This window comes from Macrotis lagotis, chromosome 2, assembly GCF_037893015.1.
Source record: "Macrotis lagotis isolate mMagLag1 chromosome 2, bilby.v1.9.chrom.fasta, whole genome shotgun sequence".
Lineage (NCBI taxonomy): Eukaryota > Metazoa > Chordata > Mammalia > Peramelemorphia > Peramelidae > Macrotis > Macrotis lagotis.
Genome location: NC_133659.1, coordinates 36236838 through 36254357, shown reverse-complemented (window position 1 = coordinate 36254357; position 17520 = coordinate 36236838). Strand labels below are relative to the sequence as shown.

Below are 17520 nucleotides of genomic sequence, written 5' to 3'. Positions count from 1 at the left end.
GGAGAAAGTGAGATTTAGGCAAAGTTGTAAAGTAAAAAGCAGTGGTGAGAAGGAAGGCCTTACAGGCCTGGGGAAGAACCATGATAATAAAGGCATGGAGTTGGAAGATGGGGAGTTCTGTGCTAAGAACCACAAGTAGGCTACAAGCTACATCTTAAAGAATTCAGAAAGGAAAAAGGTATAAGAAGGCTGGAACCTTTCCAGGTCCTGGGAGAAAGTAAGGCTTTCAATGTTACATAGGAGATTTTATATTTGATCCCAGAGGTAGTAAATAATAAGCCAGTGATGCTGGAGTTGGAGTGAGGGAAATTTGAATTTGAATCCTACCTGAGAAATACAAGCACTTCACTTTAGGCAAGTATTTTTAGCTCTCTCAGTCTCAGTATTCTTTCCTTTTCAGCTCTGAAACAATGACCCTAAAGTATAATTGAGTCAATGAACAATCCTGACTTGAAACTGGCCAGAGGGTGGCTGAGAGTCTATTATTTTGTGAGTGGTCCTCCAGCCCTTGCATGAAGGCCTCCATGGAAGGAGAGCCCATCACATCTTGAGATAGTTTATTCTACTTTCAGAGAGTATTCATCATCAGAAAGTCTTTATTGACATCAAGTTAAAACTTTATAACTTCTACCCATTACTTGAGACCAAGTCTCCTCCTTAAACCTCCTACGTATCCTCTACACTAGGCTACACATCCCCAACTCATTCTACTGTTAAAGAAAAAAAATTCAACAACCTCAGAGTTTTCACCTCATAATACACTGTTGGACAACTGACAACCAGCATCCCGGCTTCCCATCGCTAATATAGAAATTCTCTCCTCAACTTACAATCGCTTTGAGGCTTCCCTTGACATCATAGGATTTGATCACCCAATTGACGGCCTTCTTGCATTTTAAGATCAGGACAAGTTGCTTGACCACCTCAGGTTCCTTTCGAAATGGTCTAATGTCAATTACGATGTCCACCTGGAAAGCACTGTGTGTGGAAAATGAAGACAAAGACCAAATTAAGACCCCATCGCCAGAAATCTGCAGCCATACACCTCCTTCCAATCCTCTGAATTTCCAATGTCTGGCCAGCTGATTAAAACACTGGAGCAGATCCCAGGCAAAGCTGCATGTACAAAACAGATTGTTATTATTTTACACACACACACACACACACACACACACACACACACACACGTGATTTTTACATAACAATAGAAACACATGCCTGCTGATAACTAGCCATTTTTCCCTCTTTTTTAAAAGTGAGGTTATTTAATGCCACTATATTTGAAAAAGATGGGAGCAAACCATGAAAGTTTGCTGTTTAATGGGGAACTACTATTTTTCCCCCAAACTAGTCATCTTGTTTACAAGGATGACCGAAGTCAGAATAGGGCAAGGGATTTATGGCAAGCAAGGGAATTTCATCAACACAATAAAACGAGCAAAGAGGACATGGAGAGACTTGTCTTCTCTTGTGCAATTTTCACTTAGAACATCTGCAAAGGCTACAGAACTCTCCCTGCACCAACTTTCCAAAGCTTCTGCATATATAGTTACTAAAATAAAGAAAACAGATGTTCAATCCAAGTGATTGCTGGGAAAGTGATGAACACAACCCAGACTTCTAAGAATGTAGAGAGAAAAGAAAAGAAGGACTTTTTAACATTTGTAAAAATACATTATTTAAGTGGAAAATTGTTATGGTCATCTAGTGTTTTTCACTTGTAAATCTTGAAAAGCTTTACGAAGCACATAATAAATCTGAATTTAGTTTCATGTCCAGAGGTATTTGCCTTATTTCTTTTTTTGCTATTCCTATTTAATTTGACATTCAGTATTTCATATTCTCATATACTGATCCTTCATATTATCATACACCTCCACCTGTCCTTAATTTCCTCAAAAATCAAGTGGGGGTGGCAGTTAAGTGGCACAGTGGATAGAGCACTGGTCTTGGAGTCAGGAGGACCTGACTTCAAAAGTGGCCTAGCTGTTACCTAGTTGTGTGACCTTGGGCAAGTCACTTAACCCCATTGCCTTGCCAAAAAAAAATCCAAAATGATAATGCTGATTTTAATAATACAAAAAAAAAAAGATAGAACCAATATGGTGGAGTAGAGGCAAGACAAGAAAAACAGGTTGGTCACCATCTTCAAGAGGTCTTCAAGACTTCTCTCAGTTGTCAGTGTTTAAACAAATGTGCACGCACACATACACACACACACACACCCCTCTACTTTCATATTTTATGTTTTGAATTTAATTTTGTATATTTTTTCCTCTAGTAGTAGAATGTAAGCTCCTTGAAGGTAGTCCAAGTAAAGGAACAAATAATAAATAAATGAATAAATAAGTGAATGAATAAATAAATGGATGAATAAATAAATAAATGATTTTATATGTGTAGTTTTATATATATATATGTACATATATATGTTAAGACAAGGTGATAATGAAGAGGGGCATATGGGAGAGTATGGTGTGCTCTCAAATTATTTAATAAGCATTTATTAAGCACTTACTATAAGTAAGGAACCCCTCCATCATTCAGAGACATGAAGACAAAAAAAATAGCTTCTCCCCCAAGGATTTTATATAGTCTCCTCAAGCAAAGGTTTTTAAGGGTATTTCATGTGTGTGTGTGTGTGTGTGAGAGAGAGAGAGAGAGAGAGAGAGAGAGAGAGAGAGAGAGAGAGAGAGAGAGAGAGAGAGAGAGATATGGATTTCCCCCTGGGGAGTGTGATTAAACCTACAAAACCTTCCTCCAACTCAGATTTTTAACATATGGAATTTTTTCTACTAGCTGGTAAGATTCTACTGCAGTCAGCTTGAATGTGTAATTCTAGATCACCATGGTATTAAGAAGTTTCATTGATGAACTGTCTATCTCTAGTTTCAGGAATCTTTTTTTTAAGGTTTTTGCAAGGCATTGGGGTTAAGTGTCTTGCTCAAGGACACACAGCTATGTAATTATCAAGTGTCTGAAGCCGGATTTGAACTCAGGTACTCCTGACTCCAGGACCAGTGCTCTATCCACTGTGCCACCTAGCTGCCCCCAACTCAGATTTTTAAATGCATAAAATAAAACAGGATTACAGAGGAACAAACTCTGTTAAACTATAGTTATCAAAATTCTTTAATTAAAAAAATTTAAAAAACCCAAATTCATGGATACTACATTTAGAACCAACCATCTAAGCTATCCCAGATGGACACAAGATGTTCATTGCTAAGTCAATACAAAGTAATTCGGCTGAAGGAGAAAGTTGGGGTTAGGAAAGTGGAGAAAGGTCTCATGGAAGAAATGGGACCCAATCTTAGCCTTTACGGAATTTGGATTTTAAAGAGGAATTCTAGTGATAAAAATGAGCAGACCAGGCAAAAAGGGAAATACAAACTATATTTGATGGGGAGTCCATCAAACTCATTTGAAAATTTTAAAAAAGAAAAAGGAACAGATCAATTTGCTTACCTGTAGGGATTCGAGTTGGGTGTGATTAATTCTATGATATGTATCTCCTGACCATGAGGTGGGCTAGACATTATACAGCCCTCTGCCATCTTTGGTTGAAGATATCCCGCAAGATAATTGAGGGACAGAAAATTCTTCTCAATGTTGCAAGTGGGAGGAAAAACTTGATCTGAAAGAGAAGTGAAGAAAAGTCAGGCAAGAATCACTCTGTTGCAACCAAAACCTGTAGGCAAGGTCCTCAAAGTTGGGTCACTGATTTTCTTGTTTTGTTTTCCAGTTCTCCCCCCCCCCCCCCAATACTCAACCAGCATTTATTTCAACATTCATGCTTGTAAAATTTTCTTCTCTCTCTCTTCCCTCCTCCTCTCATAACAGCAAGCAATATGATATAGGCTATCCATGCCAATCATGCTTCATTTATGTCCACATTAGTCATGTAGGGAAAGCAGAATAAGAATAAAAGGGACAAATCATGAGAAAGAAAACAACAAATTTTAAAAATTGAAAAGAGTATGATTTGGTCTACATTCGGACTCCATCATTCTTTATTTGGTCATAGATGATATTTTCCATCACAAGTCTTTTAGAACTGTCTTTGATCACTGAAAGGAGCCGAGTCCATTAAAGTTGATCATCACACAACAGTCTCTAGTTCAGCTTGCTTCACTCAGCATCCATTCATGGAAGTCTTTCCATGGTTTTCTGAAATCTGCATGTCCATCATTTTTACAGAAGAGTAATATTCCATTACATTCATATACTGCATCTAGTTCAGTCATTCCCCTTTGTTTTGCTTTATTTTGTTGACCATGGAAAAATAAAATAGACGGAAGATATTTCTAGGAGGTGAAAAGATTCTAGGATAGTAGTGAGTGAAAGATTAAAATAACTGACCACAGAAGCAAATGGAGGAAAAGTAGAGGTAGCTAGGAGGCACAGTGACTGGTGTCAGGCCTGGAGTTGGGAAAACTCAACTTTGAGAGTTCAAATCTGCCTCAGACACTAATTAGCTGTGTGACTCTGGGCAAGTCATGTTATTCTGTCTCAGTTTCTCTATCTTTAAAATGAAGGAGAAAGAAATGTCAATCCACTCTAGTATCTTTACCAAGAAAACTCCAAGTAGAGGCAGCTAGGTGGTGTAGTGGATAGAGCACCAGTACTAGAGTCTGGAGGACCTGAGTTCAAATCTAACCTCATATATGAATAATTACTTAGCTTGGGCAAGTCACTTAATCCCAATGCTTTGCCAAAAAAACAAAAAAAAACCTCCAAGTAGAGTCAGATTTGACAATATCAAAGGAAAAGAAGAACTTATTCAGCCATTGATTGAAATGACTTTGGAAAGGACATTGGACTGAGGGTGAGAGGCACAGCTTTGCAAGGGAGTCGGTCAGAAACATTTATTAAATGCCTACTGTGTGCTAGGAGCTACCTTTATGATTTGAGGCAAATTGATCTTCTCTGAGTCTTAATTTCCTCATCCATAAAATGAGGTCATTTCCAGCTCTAAAATGATGGTTCCAAAATTAATGACTCAATGAAGCCCTGCTCTGAAGAGCCCTAACATCAAGAAAGGTCAGGGCATAAGGTTTTCATGTTCTCTTTCACAAAGCCTGGATCTAGACTAGTGGGACTGCCCAAACCCTCCTTCCAGAAAAAAAAAAACAATAAAAAAATACATAGTTACGGTGTTTGAAAATTTCATTGAAAAGGCTGAAGATGTGGACGTGGCAAAGGATAGGATTTCCACTCAGTCGATTAAATGTTTAAACAGAAATTGAAAGCAGCTGTTAGAAGAAAGAAGGCAGCTAGGGAGAAGGGCATCTAGGATGTTCTAGATACTGCAAGTTTTGGTCAGAAGGGGCAACTCATTGGAGTCCTGGGATTTTAATTCAGGATACCACAGACTCTCTCACCCTGAAAGCCAGAGCTTGAGGGAAGCCAGAACCCAGGGAAGCAGACCTCGGTGGAGCTGCAAAGCCCCCAGCCTTGAGTATTAAAAAGGAAAGGATCATCCCAAGTTTAAGAAGATTCTTTCATTCTCCAGTTATTCTATTTCTAGGTAATAAAGTGAGCAGAGAACACAGCCCCATGGTAACTCAAGGCCCCGGTGACATACAGGCATGACTGGGCCAGTCCAGGAGGCCCTCCTTTCAAACTCATTAAAAAAAAAAAACGGCCCTTGGGGCTCCTTACTCAGAATTCTCCCATAAGAAGACTCCCTCCTTGCAACGGACATGGAGTTGAGACAGCTCAGAGGGTTTGAGAGAGCCCCACCCCATCACCGTCAGAGCCCCAAAGAACATCTGCTCTAAGCACCGCCAGATGAGCTGGGGTCCTGCCAATGCCTCCCCGGGGATCCCAGAATGGCAGATCACATTAAGATGGTGCCTGCTGAAATAAAATTAACATGTGCAAAGAGCCTCACACACATGAGCATTTACATGATTTAGGTGCAGCCCCGCTTAGATGTGAGGGGCAAATGGGGTGCAGTAAAAAAAGACCCAGGTCTGAAGTCAGAGGACCTGAGTTCAAATCCAGGGCCTGCTACTGAAGGGAAGACATTAGGAACATCCCTCTAGGACTCAGTTACTTCATTTGTAAAATGGCTCTGAGGACCCTTCCATTTCTAATGATACCTGTTCACTGTTCATCTGGAGATCCTAAAGATTATTAAATTTGGTAAAGAGAAGGAGAAATCTATGGTAATGACCAATAAGAAATGATATTCCTTCAACTCAAAAAAGTGTAGTTAATGGAAGTTTTGATAATTAGTGCTGTGCAACATCCTTCACCACCTTTAGCTTGGAGACAATGGTAAGTATGATGACCTTAAACGTTCAGAAAGTATCCTTTTCTCTTATGTCTTCCACGTCATAGGGTGGGAAGAGCTGAGATGGGAGTCTAAATTCCAGGCCTGCTAGAACTAGCTCTGGGACCTTGGGCAGATCAAGTCACAGCTCTCGGACATGGTTTCTTCATCTGTAAAATGAGGGGGTTGGCTGGGAGGTCTCTAAGGTTTCAGTCAACTCGAACAATCTATGAAAAAATCCAACTTTGGATCACCCCGTGCCTTCTGGGACCGCCCTATAAGGGGCTGGGTAGAAGGAACTCGGGTGGTGTGACTAGGGGATGAGGAGTGGAGAGGAAGGGAAATTAGCTCAGAGGAGAAAAGACTGGGGATGGTATTTGAAGGGCTGTCAGAGGGTGGAAGGAATCTGAATTCCACAGAGACCCCACAGAGCTCCATCCACTGGGCTACCTTGTCACCTATTAGATAAGGAGAATTCTTTGGATAACACCTAGACCTACTGATCCTCATCTTTGGTATTCTCATTTAGTAGGATGTAAGATCCTTGGGAGGATCAAAAGGGATGTATTACCAAGACGCCAACTGATGCTACAGGTCAGGAAACAGTACCTAACAACAAAGGCTGTTCTAAAGGGGAGTGTGCTGGAGGGGAAAGTGGGGAATGCTGCCTCCCTGGAGGTTTTCAAGTTAAGGCTGAGGAATCATTTTTGCTATATATATTTTTATTTTGGAAGCAATCGGGATTAAGTGATTTGCCCAGGGTCCCACAGCTAATAGGTATCTAAGATTGGATTTGAACTCAGGTCTTCCTGATTCCTGATTGGTGCTCCATCCAGTACACCACCTACCTGCCCTTGTTAGAAGTACATTCCTCTCCCCCCAACCCACAACACAAACTCTATAGCTATAAAATCATTTTACAACACTGAAAACTGTGACATCTGGACACTCCAGAGAAAGCTATTCAATAAACAGTTTTATAAGGGATTCTATTTCAGGCATGAATTAGGCAGAAACAGCTAGATGGTACAGTGGATTGAATGATGGATGTAGAGTCAAGAAAATGTAAATTTGAACCCTACCTCAAAAAGTGACCAGCTGAGGGGCAGCTAGGTGGGACAGTGAATAGAGCACTGGCCCTGGAGTCAGGAGGACCTGAGTTCAAATCCTGTCTCTGAAACTTAATAATTGTCTAACTCTGTGGACTTGGGCAAGTCACTTAACCCCAATGCCTTAAATAAATACATAAATAAATTTTTAAAAGTGACTAGCTGAGACCGTTGTTTGCCTCAGTTTACTCTTCTGTCAAAGAGGATCATAATAACAATGATCTCCCACTGTTATGCACACCCCAAAGCACTATGTAAATGCTAGCCATTATTATATTATTTAACTTATAGCTATTTACCTCAATGTTATTATCTGCAAAAAATGGAGATAATAATAGCATTTCTCTCTCTCTCTCCCAGGGTTGTCCTGAGGATCAAATGAGACCATATTTGTAAAGTCTTGCAAACCCCAAATTGGTCTGTATGTAAAATTATGTTAGCCATTATTTTATGCTGGGGCAGTTTGGTGGCACAATGGATAGAGATTGGAATCACGAGACTCATCTTCTGAGTTCAAATTGAGCCTCAGATAAGTACTGGCTATATGACCCTGAGCAAGTCACATCACCCTGTTTGCCTCAGTTTCCTCATCTGTAAAATAAGCTGGAGAAGGAAATGGCAAAACACTCCAGAATCCTGGCCAAGAAAACTCCAAATGGGGTCACAGAGAGATGGACATGACTGAAAATGACTGAACATCAATATTATTATATGTTGTAACAATATAAGCCTCTTGAGGGCAAGAAGTATTTAATTTAGGGATATGCCACTCCAGTGCCTAGCAAACAGAAGGTTTTTAATAAATGGTTGTTGATTAAAATGAATACATTGTTAAAGCATTAAAATTATGGGCATATCAATAAAATTTTGTTACCTCCAAAATTATTCAATCTCCTAAAATCTCTTATTCCTAAATTTTTCTTCTTTGCTAGAAGCACAATCTCCCTTCTGACCACCCCCTCCCCACAAACTCTACAGCTATAAAATATTTACAATATTCAAACCTGAGTGAGATCTCAGAGGAATTCATTCAATAGTCATTTTCCCAGACACTGTGATATCCATTGAGATCCAGAGAAGCTATGATAAATCTGCTACTTTACAGATCTTTTATTGACTGCCTAGTAGATCTTGGTTTGGCTCTTTTTTAAAAATTATTATTTAATGGTGCTTTTTATGACTGTGCCCTCTCTGCATCTGCTCAAATTCTTCCTATCTCTCCTTTCAGCTAAAGGCTTCCTGCCAGCTCCTTCCTCCTGGCTGGATGGCCCAATGCAAAGCACCATAAAAGGACCTGGGGTAACTTTCTTGATTTATGGGTACATTTTGTTGTGTAAATATAACATTCTAAGAAGGATTTGCTCCTTTTATTTGGGGGTTCATCGGTGGCTTTCTTCTTACCAGTATAAATTACTTTAGTACTCTTACCTTTTTTCTTTTTAAATAAGGGAATTAGAGGTCTTATGTAAGCTGGGTAAGAATCAACATAAAGGAGGTTACCTGGATCAGCTTACACTTACAAGCAGGTAGGTATAAGTCCAAAAGAGGCAGCCCACACCCAGGCAGCTGCTCAGGAGCCCCAAGGTATCTGAAACGGTCTCTGTGGTTCTCTGGAATATCCGATGGGAGTGTTTTCTCTTGCCTGCCAACTAGGGGACCTTTCAATACTCCCCAAATCTATTGTGGAAGCTCCTTATCTCTTGACCCCTTCTCCATCTGCTCATTTTTACCTCTCAGTTGGACACGGAAAATGGCATCCTAGTCCACCACATTCATTGAACCCATTCTAAAATCTCTGTTGGAGTCAAAAGACTGGCACCATTATCCTGATGGATCATTCAGTCAACAAGCAATTATCATGTGCCTTCTCTGGACCAGGCACTGTGCCTAGAGATATGATCTCAAAGAATGAAAATATCCCTCCTCCCAAGGATCTGACATCCCACTAAGTAAGAATACCAAGATAAGGATCAGTAGGTCTGCGTATTATCCAAAGAATTCTCCTTATCTGATGGGAGACTAGGTGGCCCAGTGGATGGAACTCTGTGGGGTCTCTGTGGAATTCAAATCCAATCTCTGACACTTAATAGCTGTGTGACCCTGCTTGCCTCAGTTTACTCATTTGTAAAATGAGCTGGGGAAGGAAATGGTAAACTACTTCAATGTCTTTGCCAAAAAAAAAAATCCTAAATGGGGTCATGAGGAGTTGGAAACGACTGAACAATAACTATCCAAATCATATTCTCTAGGCAAAGAGTTTATCCCCCCAAGGGCAATCAAGGTACTTCTATTTGTAATGTGCTTTGCAAACATAAATAGAGAAAACTTTTTTGTAGCTTCCTTGACATGGCACAGATGCCAATGGAAGCCATAAGTTGTCCCTTTCAACCTATAATGATCCTACTCTTTATTTGTTTGATCATCGTGTTCTTGAATAAATTAATAATAATGGTGATGATAATGATGATTGTTGCTGCTGCTAATATGTAGTAATATATAAATTACTTCAGTGTTGGCAAAGTACTTTACAAATAAGATTTCACTTTAGCTTCCCAACAATTCTGGGGATCAGAAGTATTTTCTCCATTTTATAAACTAGAAAACTAAGGCAGAGAGAGAGTAAATGACTTGCTCAGGGTCTCCCAGCTACGTAGTATCTGAGGCAAAATCTTCTGAGCCCATGTCCAACACTATCTGCCTCTCTGCATCACTTGTACAATTTCTGGATAGTGATTTACTTAACGAGATAACCTAGGCCCTGAAAAAATAACTTCGGTTCCCCAACAGTAGAAGCCACATTTTAACTGTAATCTTTCCCTAATTAATAATAATAGCTACCACTTATGCAGAGTTTTAAGTTTTACAATTTCTATTAACTCATTATTATCCACATGTTACAGATAGGGAAAGTGATACAGTGGGAGGTTAATGACTTGCCCAGGGGCACTCAGCTAGGGAATATCTAAAGTCAAATTCAAACTCAGGTGACTCCAAGTCCTCAGCTCTATCCACCAAGCCAACAAGTCTCCTCCCTAGGGGGTTTCAAGGATTACTTATTAAAACATTCCACAGGGATTCTTATGATCCTCAGCTTTCCCCACTGCAGAGAGACTAACATGTCACATAACTAGTAAGAACAAGATGTGGGTCTCCTAGGTCTCCTAGAGTCTAAGCCTTGAATTCTATCTTTTATATCACACTTCATTTCAAACATGGAGATTAAATATTATTACTATGACTACATACGTGGTTTAGGAATTGAGACAGTCAAATATCAGTTCTCTATTAGGGCTCCCTAATGGAAATGATAAGTTTCCTTTAGATACTTGGCTTCCCAACACTCCACATTTATCACCTATAATTTGTTACCTGAAATCAATACCTAGATAAGTGCCAAGCATTTCCTTTGGCACTGCCCATATCTCCTTACCAGGAAGAGCTATCAGGTCCCTAGGTTTCCAGGAAAATCAGGAAAGTTATTCATCACTGGGGCCATATCAGTCCCGAAATACCGACTCTTGTGCCTGCGTCCTGATGGCTGGCTGTCCTTTAGAGTTTAGAGTGGGAAACTAAGCCTCCATGGGCCTGAACTATGCAAGCTTTCTGCTCCAGATGGGTGGGGAGGGCTAGTCATCGAGCAGACAACTTAGGCTGTGTTCAGACCACAGCTGGAGCCATGTTATAAGAAAGAGAAAGCTAGCCCCAAGTGACCAGAGGAAAGCCACCAGCATGGCGAAGGGCCTGGGGCTCATGACACATGAGGATCAGTTAGAGAAAATAATTATTATTTATATGGAGATAGATATGTACACATATGTGTGCAGATATATTACATAACATTAAATATAAAATGGTATATAATATATAACATCTACACAGATGTATGGAGACATATAAATATATAAACTATATATCACATAGAGTACATTTATCTAAACATGTATGTGTATATATATTATATATATATATATATATATATATATACACTTTTATGTGTATGTATAGAGGGAATGAGAGAGAGACAAAGAGAGACACAGAGAGAGATAGAGTAAAAGAGAGAGACAGAGAGAACAAGTGAGAGAGAGAGAACGAGAACGCGCGTACGAGAGAAAGAGCACTTAAAAGTTTACAAATCACTTTACAAATATTATCATATTTGGTCTTCATAACAATCCTACTATTAAGATTCCCATTTGATAAATTAGGAAACTGAGGCAGAGAGCAGTTAATATGTAAGGGGTCCTACAGTCAATATGTAAGGGCAGAATTGAACTCAGGCCTTACTGACCCTCGGTTCAACCCACTAGCCACTGAGCCAACTAGCTGCCTTACTGTCTGGGGAATTTATTCATCAGAGGAAAAGAAAATGGAGGGGACATAGTCATCTTCAGGTGCTTGAAGATTACATATAGAAAAAGAATTAGACTTGTTTGGATTGGCCCCATAGCACAGCAGTAGGAATGATGAGGGAGGAAGATTTCAGAATCATGTATGAAAATCCTCCCTAACAACTTCCCTTATCTAAAAGCAGAAAGAGTCTGCAGGTAAAGACTAAGTGACCACTAGTTGGACCTTGCTGGCAATCTTGTGAAGTCAACCTTCTCTGAGTACTGAGGTTGGTTGCCTACCTTCATACTTGGAGGACATGACCACCTTCAGTTAGTGATGAGCAAAAAGAAAGATATAGCCCTTCCTGCCCTGCATGGACCTGTGCCATCTGAAGTCCAACCTTGGAGTTCATCAAACCCTGATGGAGAGGGAATGATCACACAGGTACAGCTTGGACTAACTTGACTTTAGAATTCTGCACTGGGCCATTAATCTCTTGTGAAGAGGATCCTGATTTTGCATCAATGATTCCAATAAGGTTTATCAACACCAATGACCTAAGTTTTTTATTTAGTTTTTTTGTCTATTGAATTAAATTCATCTTTAATTTTTTTTAATTTATAGAATAAAACAAGCCATTTTCTTTAAAAAAGATAATTGGACACAAAAGCTGCAAATCTCCTATGCAAAACTTGTTATTCCTTTCAAATATCCCACAAAATTAGTATATAAATTTATTTCTTTTTTGTCTTCCTTCCCCCCACCCTAGAGACGGCTACCATTAGACATATACACACATAAATGCACATATACATACATATATGTAAAAATTATTCTATACATACTTCTATCTATCAGTTCTAAGAAGATGCTTCAATACTGTTGGTATTACTGCTGAAGTTCTAGGATCACTGTTGCTGAAAGGAGAATGGGCTGATGGGGTGCTGTGAGCACATGTGTGAGTATTTATTTTTTTGAATGACCCTTCTTGTGGCTGGCACTAAAAGTGACAGTTGCTGCCAAATAGAAAAGAAAACACAAAGGGGAATCCCTGGGTAGAACCTGGCAGGTTGGGGCAAAACCAGCCATGTGCTGGCATGTATTTTAGCACAAGGGCTGGCAAGAGGCTGCAGGTCATTAAATAATATTATGTTAGAGATGGACAGGACCGGGATCAAATTTGAACCTTATATTTTACAGATTGGGAAACTGAGGCTTAGAAAGGTCATAGAACAGAGGACATAGCACTGAAATGGAATCATCCATCCAGTCCAACTTTACAAATAAAGAAACTAAAATGACTTGTCCAATATCACCAAGAAAAAAAGCAGTATATTAAAGTGAACTGAGAGCTGAGTTTTAATTCTGTCTCCAATACTGTCAATGGTATCCCCTTTAGGCAAATTATTTGCTGCCTCTGAGACTCAGTTTCTCCATCTGTAAAACAGGGAAGAAAATAGCCCTGCTAAAGTCAAGTTCACAGCTATTATGAGGCTATTTTGAGGTGTGAATGAGATAATATAGAAAGGACTCTGTCCACGTGAAAACAGCATATAAATGATAGCTGGTATTCTTAGAAGCGTGCACTCTGGCTAATACTCTTTACACTAAAGCCAAACCCTCTGGAAAATTACTGATTGAAGGTCACAGAGACAATTGAGTAGCCAGGCTGGGCAAGGCCCCTTTGGTCTCCTGCCTCCCAATCCTTCTATGCTTCAGATTTAGGACATACCACCACCTGCTCCAATGGTTTAAAGGACAAAAGAGTAGAGACAGGCCGAACTATAAATCATAAGGTCCTAAGAGCAGGAACCTTAAAAGTCAATGAGTCCAATCCCCTCATTTTACAGATGAGGAAATCGAGGTAGAGAAAGTTGAAAGACTTGTTCAGGGTCACACAGCTCAAATAGAGACACCACGGTGGGGACTCAGTGGCCACATCTGTTGTGGTCACTCTGGCTAGTAGGTGGCCTCATATCGTGGTCCCCAACACAGGTGACCCTTTGTAACATGTAAGCAGCATGTTGCTTCAAGAGTTGAGGATGATTTTACCTTCCTAGAACTACTAAGGCACTAACAGAACAAAAGAGAACAGAAAGGTAAATAAAGGAATGCCCACAAGACTAAGAAAGTCAACCAGAAGTGAACTGCTCCATCCCTGTTCCTTTTCCTGGACTCACCCATGGTCTTGGCCACTTAATTATTTAATTTTAAACAACTCAATTTCCAGAAACTTGTTTCACTCAGTCTTTTTGTGGACTCTATTTAAAGTTATTTGGAGTGGTTTGGGGGAAAGCTTGCAGGAGCTCTTGCTTTCACTCCACCATCTTGGTACCATCCCTATAATTATTAATTTCTGACTTTTATTCTGTGATGAAGAAAAGGTAATGGGGTAGACCTGTGATTTCACTGGTATTAGGAATCTTCACCTGGAAAACTCCCTCTACCTATGCTGAAGGGCATCTACTGGGGCACTGATGGGTTATGTGATTTACCCAATTTTGTACTTCCATTGTATATGGAATACTGGGGTCAGAAAGCTTTGAGTTTGAATCCTGCCTCAGATAGTTACTAGCTGTGGGACTCTGGGCTAGTAACTTAACCAGCCCTGGTCTCAGTTTCTTTACTAGTAAAATTGGATTAATAATAGCTCCTATTCCAGGGGATTGTTATAGGGGTCAATTCTAATAAACAATAAATTCAAATCTCATCTCAGGAACTTTCTAATGGTGTAAACTTAGGTAAGTCACCTGTTTACTTCAGTTTCCCCAACTGTAAAAAGAGTATGGTAATAATACCTGCTCCCCAGGGTTGTTGAAAGGATTAAATAAGATAATATTTGTAAAGTACTTAGTGTACGGCTAGGAGGAACCATATAAATGCCAATTATCATCATCATCATCATTTAAAGTGTTTTGAAAACTTAAAATCTAGAGATCAAAGAAGCAAGGCTGAAATACCTCCCATGTGTTCCCATTTCTCTATCAGGAAGAACACACATCAAGTTCTTAATTTCCAACTTAAGAAGGCAAAGGATGAGCAGATGATAGTACAAACCCTGGAGAGGAATAAGGCTGAGATGACTCCTCCACACCCTTTATCATTTTCCTGTTTCCAGGTAACTTCCATGACCCATGTGTATCCTGGATCAGACGATCCAGGCCTAAAATCCCACATCTCACTAAATTCAATTCCACCATTATTAGCTTTTATTTTTAGGGTGGTCTATATTTCACCAAGGTTCCTTGATCTCTGTTTCATTTTCATGTAGCTTAAGCCCCCACCCCCACCCCCACCAAAAAGAAAGAAAGAAAAAAGACTGCAGTCTGGTGCTGTGTGAACAATGCTGGCACCCATCTGGGTCCCCAGCATGGATCCTGGGCCAGCTAGAGGCACCTGTGATGGTTTACTTCTTACATGGTCCCCTGGCTTATAAGGCACCATCTGTCAAATCTTTTTATTATTTCCAAGGAGCTATTCTCAGCCCTAATTATACCCTATACTCACTTGACCAAAATATGATGAAAGGGGTTATTAGAACAATAGACTTTCATAATTAAGTCATGGGTTATTTCTATCCCTCTGCAAAGCCAGGAGATTGAAACAGGCAACTTCTTATCAAGACAAAACACCAGTTCTTTCTCCAGGAATGAACTGTCTGTAAAACAAACACAGTCAATATTAAAAAAAAAAAAAGGCTTGCAGGTTTTTCTACAGTTGATCGCTGCCAATAAAAAAGGTTTTTCTGCAGTTATAACTGAAATCTTACTAGTACATACAAAAACAAGCCACCTTTGATTCCAAATATAATGGCATTATAGTGATCAGTACTGATTAGTACTGATCAGGTCACTGTTCCTACTTTCCTTTTCATCCAAATCTATACTAGTAATGTTATACCAGGGCAAGTGTCAAAAAAAATACCATCAGCTCAAATTGTCTGGGGTGGTGGTGTAATATGACTACCGGAGAGGCTGTGGTAGATGTGAAAGTACAGGTGAGCAGGGCAAGGTTCAGCTAGAAAGAGTTCACCTGGGGCAATCTGGTATCTTTCACTAATTAATTAATCATTCTTAATAACCAGTTGCAGAGTTCAGTTGTTTCTAAGGTACTGAAGCATCCCCTTTAAATTTTAGGGCCCTGGGTTAAAGCTCTGATAGCCCCACCCTAGTTATGGCTCTGTCCCACCTCCTCTCTTCCCCCATCCTCTATAATCTTGTTCTATCATTCATTCCCTTTTTTCTTACCATTGCCTAAAAGTTAAGGGCTTGAATTATAGGGCTGTAGGAAGCATCAGGAAAGAAAAGATAAAACACAAGTAGAAGCAAGTAAACAATATGCATGAAGACTAAAGGACCTTCAGAGCTCCCATCAATGTGGTAGTCAGTAACACCTTCAGAAGAAAGACCATGAAGTAGGCTTCCCACCTCTGGGCAAAGAAGTCATAGCTTTATAATTTAGAGCAGGAAAAGAACTTTAATTATCTCATTTTAAGATGAAAAAAACTGCGATCCAAATAAGGCAAGTGAGCTGCCTAATGGTACACAGTCAGTAAGTGTCCGAGACAGAATCTGAACCCAGTTCTTCATGACTCCAAGCCACCACGCCAGGCTTTTAAGCCAAGCTCAATGTGCTGACTGATTTTCTTCACTATACTTATTTGTTAAAAAAAAGACTTCTCTTGGGGTAGGGTAACAGAGATGAAAAAAGGAATAAAAGAACACCAAAAGCATATTTGAAAAATATTTTAAATAGTTGAAAGATGCTAAATATTAATTAAAATTTAGTGACAATAAAGATATAATTATTCCTTTATCCAAGTTCAAAGACTTTTGAAATTGATCCATAGACCTTGTGGACCCCAGGGTAAAAACTAGTATCCTCACATGGTTCTGATTATCCTATATATTAATTTGACCAAAATATGATAATGAGGAGTTAAATTCTAGCTGTGAGACCCTGAGCAAATATATGTGTGTGTGTGTGTGTGTGTGTGTGTGTGTGTGTGTGTGTATACATAAATATATACACACATATTTATATTCAGAAAGGGGGCACAAATAAGGGAGCTTTGTTACCATCTTGTTGAATTTACTATATATTTTGGTAAAGAATTGGAAACTGAAGGGAAGTCTATCAATTGAGGAATGGCTGAACAAGCTTGGTTGAACAAGCTGTGGTATATGAAATATTTGCCAGCCCATTTTTTTCCACACCTAAAACAAAACAAAGGTGAATGGCCAAAGTTATGGTATATGAACATATGGAAAAATATTATTCTCTAAGAAATGATGAGAATGTGGATTTCAGAAAAACCTGGGAAGACTTATATGAACTGATAGTGCTGAATGAAGTGAACAGAATCAGAACATTATACACAGTAATGGCAACCTGGTACAATGAGCAGCTATGGTAGACTTTGCTCTTCTCAACAATACAATGTTCTAAGACAATTCCAAAAGACTCATGTTGGAAAATGTTATCAACATCTAGACAAAGAACTGATGGAATCTGAATGCAAATCAAAGCATACCAATTTTACTTTTCTTAGTGGGGGTATATGGGGAAGGTTGTGTTTTTTTCCCTTTTGTTCTGTTACATTTTTCACAACATGAATAATGTAGAAATATGTTTTACATGATTGTACATGCATAATCTAGATCAGATTATTTGTCATCTTGGGGAGGAGAAGGAAATGAAAGGGAGGAAACAAATTTGAAACTCAAAATTGTTCAAAATATGGATGTTGAAAATTATCTTTAGAATTGGAAAAAATAAAATACTATTAAATTTTTAAAAGTA

General features: G+C 39.2%; 1 protein-coding gene across 1 annotated transcript in view; it reads right to left on the bottom strand.

Annotated features, from left to right (window-relative positions):
• Window positions 1–17520, bottom strand: part of TGFBR3 (transforming growth factor beta receptor 3) — a 225887-nt gene that overhangs the window by 46934 nt on the left and 161433 nt on the right. Inside the window, exons 6-7 of the mRNA XM_074221691.1 lie at window positions 3469–3637; window positions 831–978 (exon numbers count right to left, since the gene is read on the bottom strand). Of these exons, the coding sequence (XP_074077792.1) occupies window positions 831–978; window positions 3469–3637 (317 nt within the window). The remainder of the gene's footprint in view (window positions 1–830; window positions 979–3468; window positions 3638–17520) is intronic.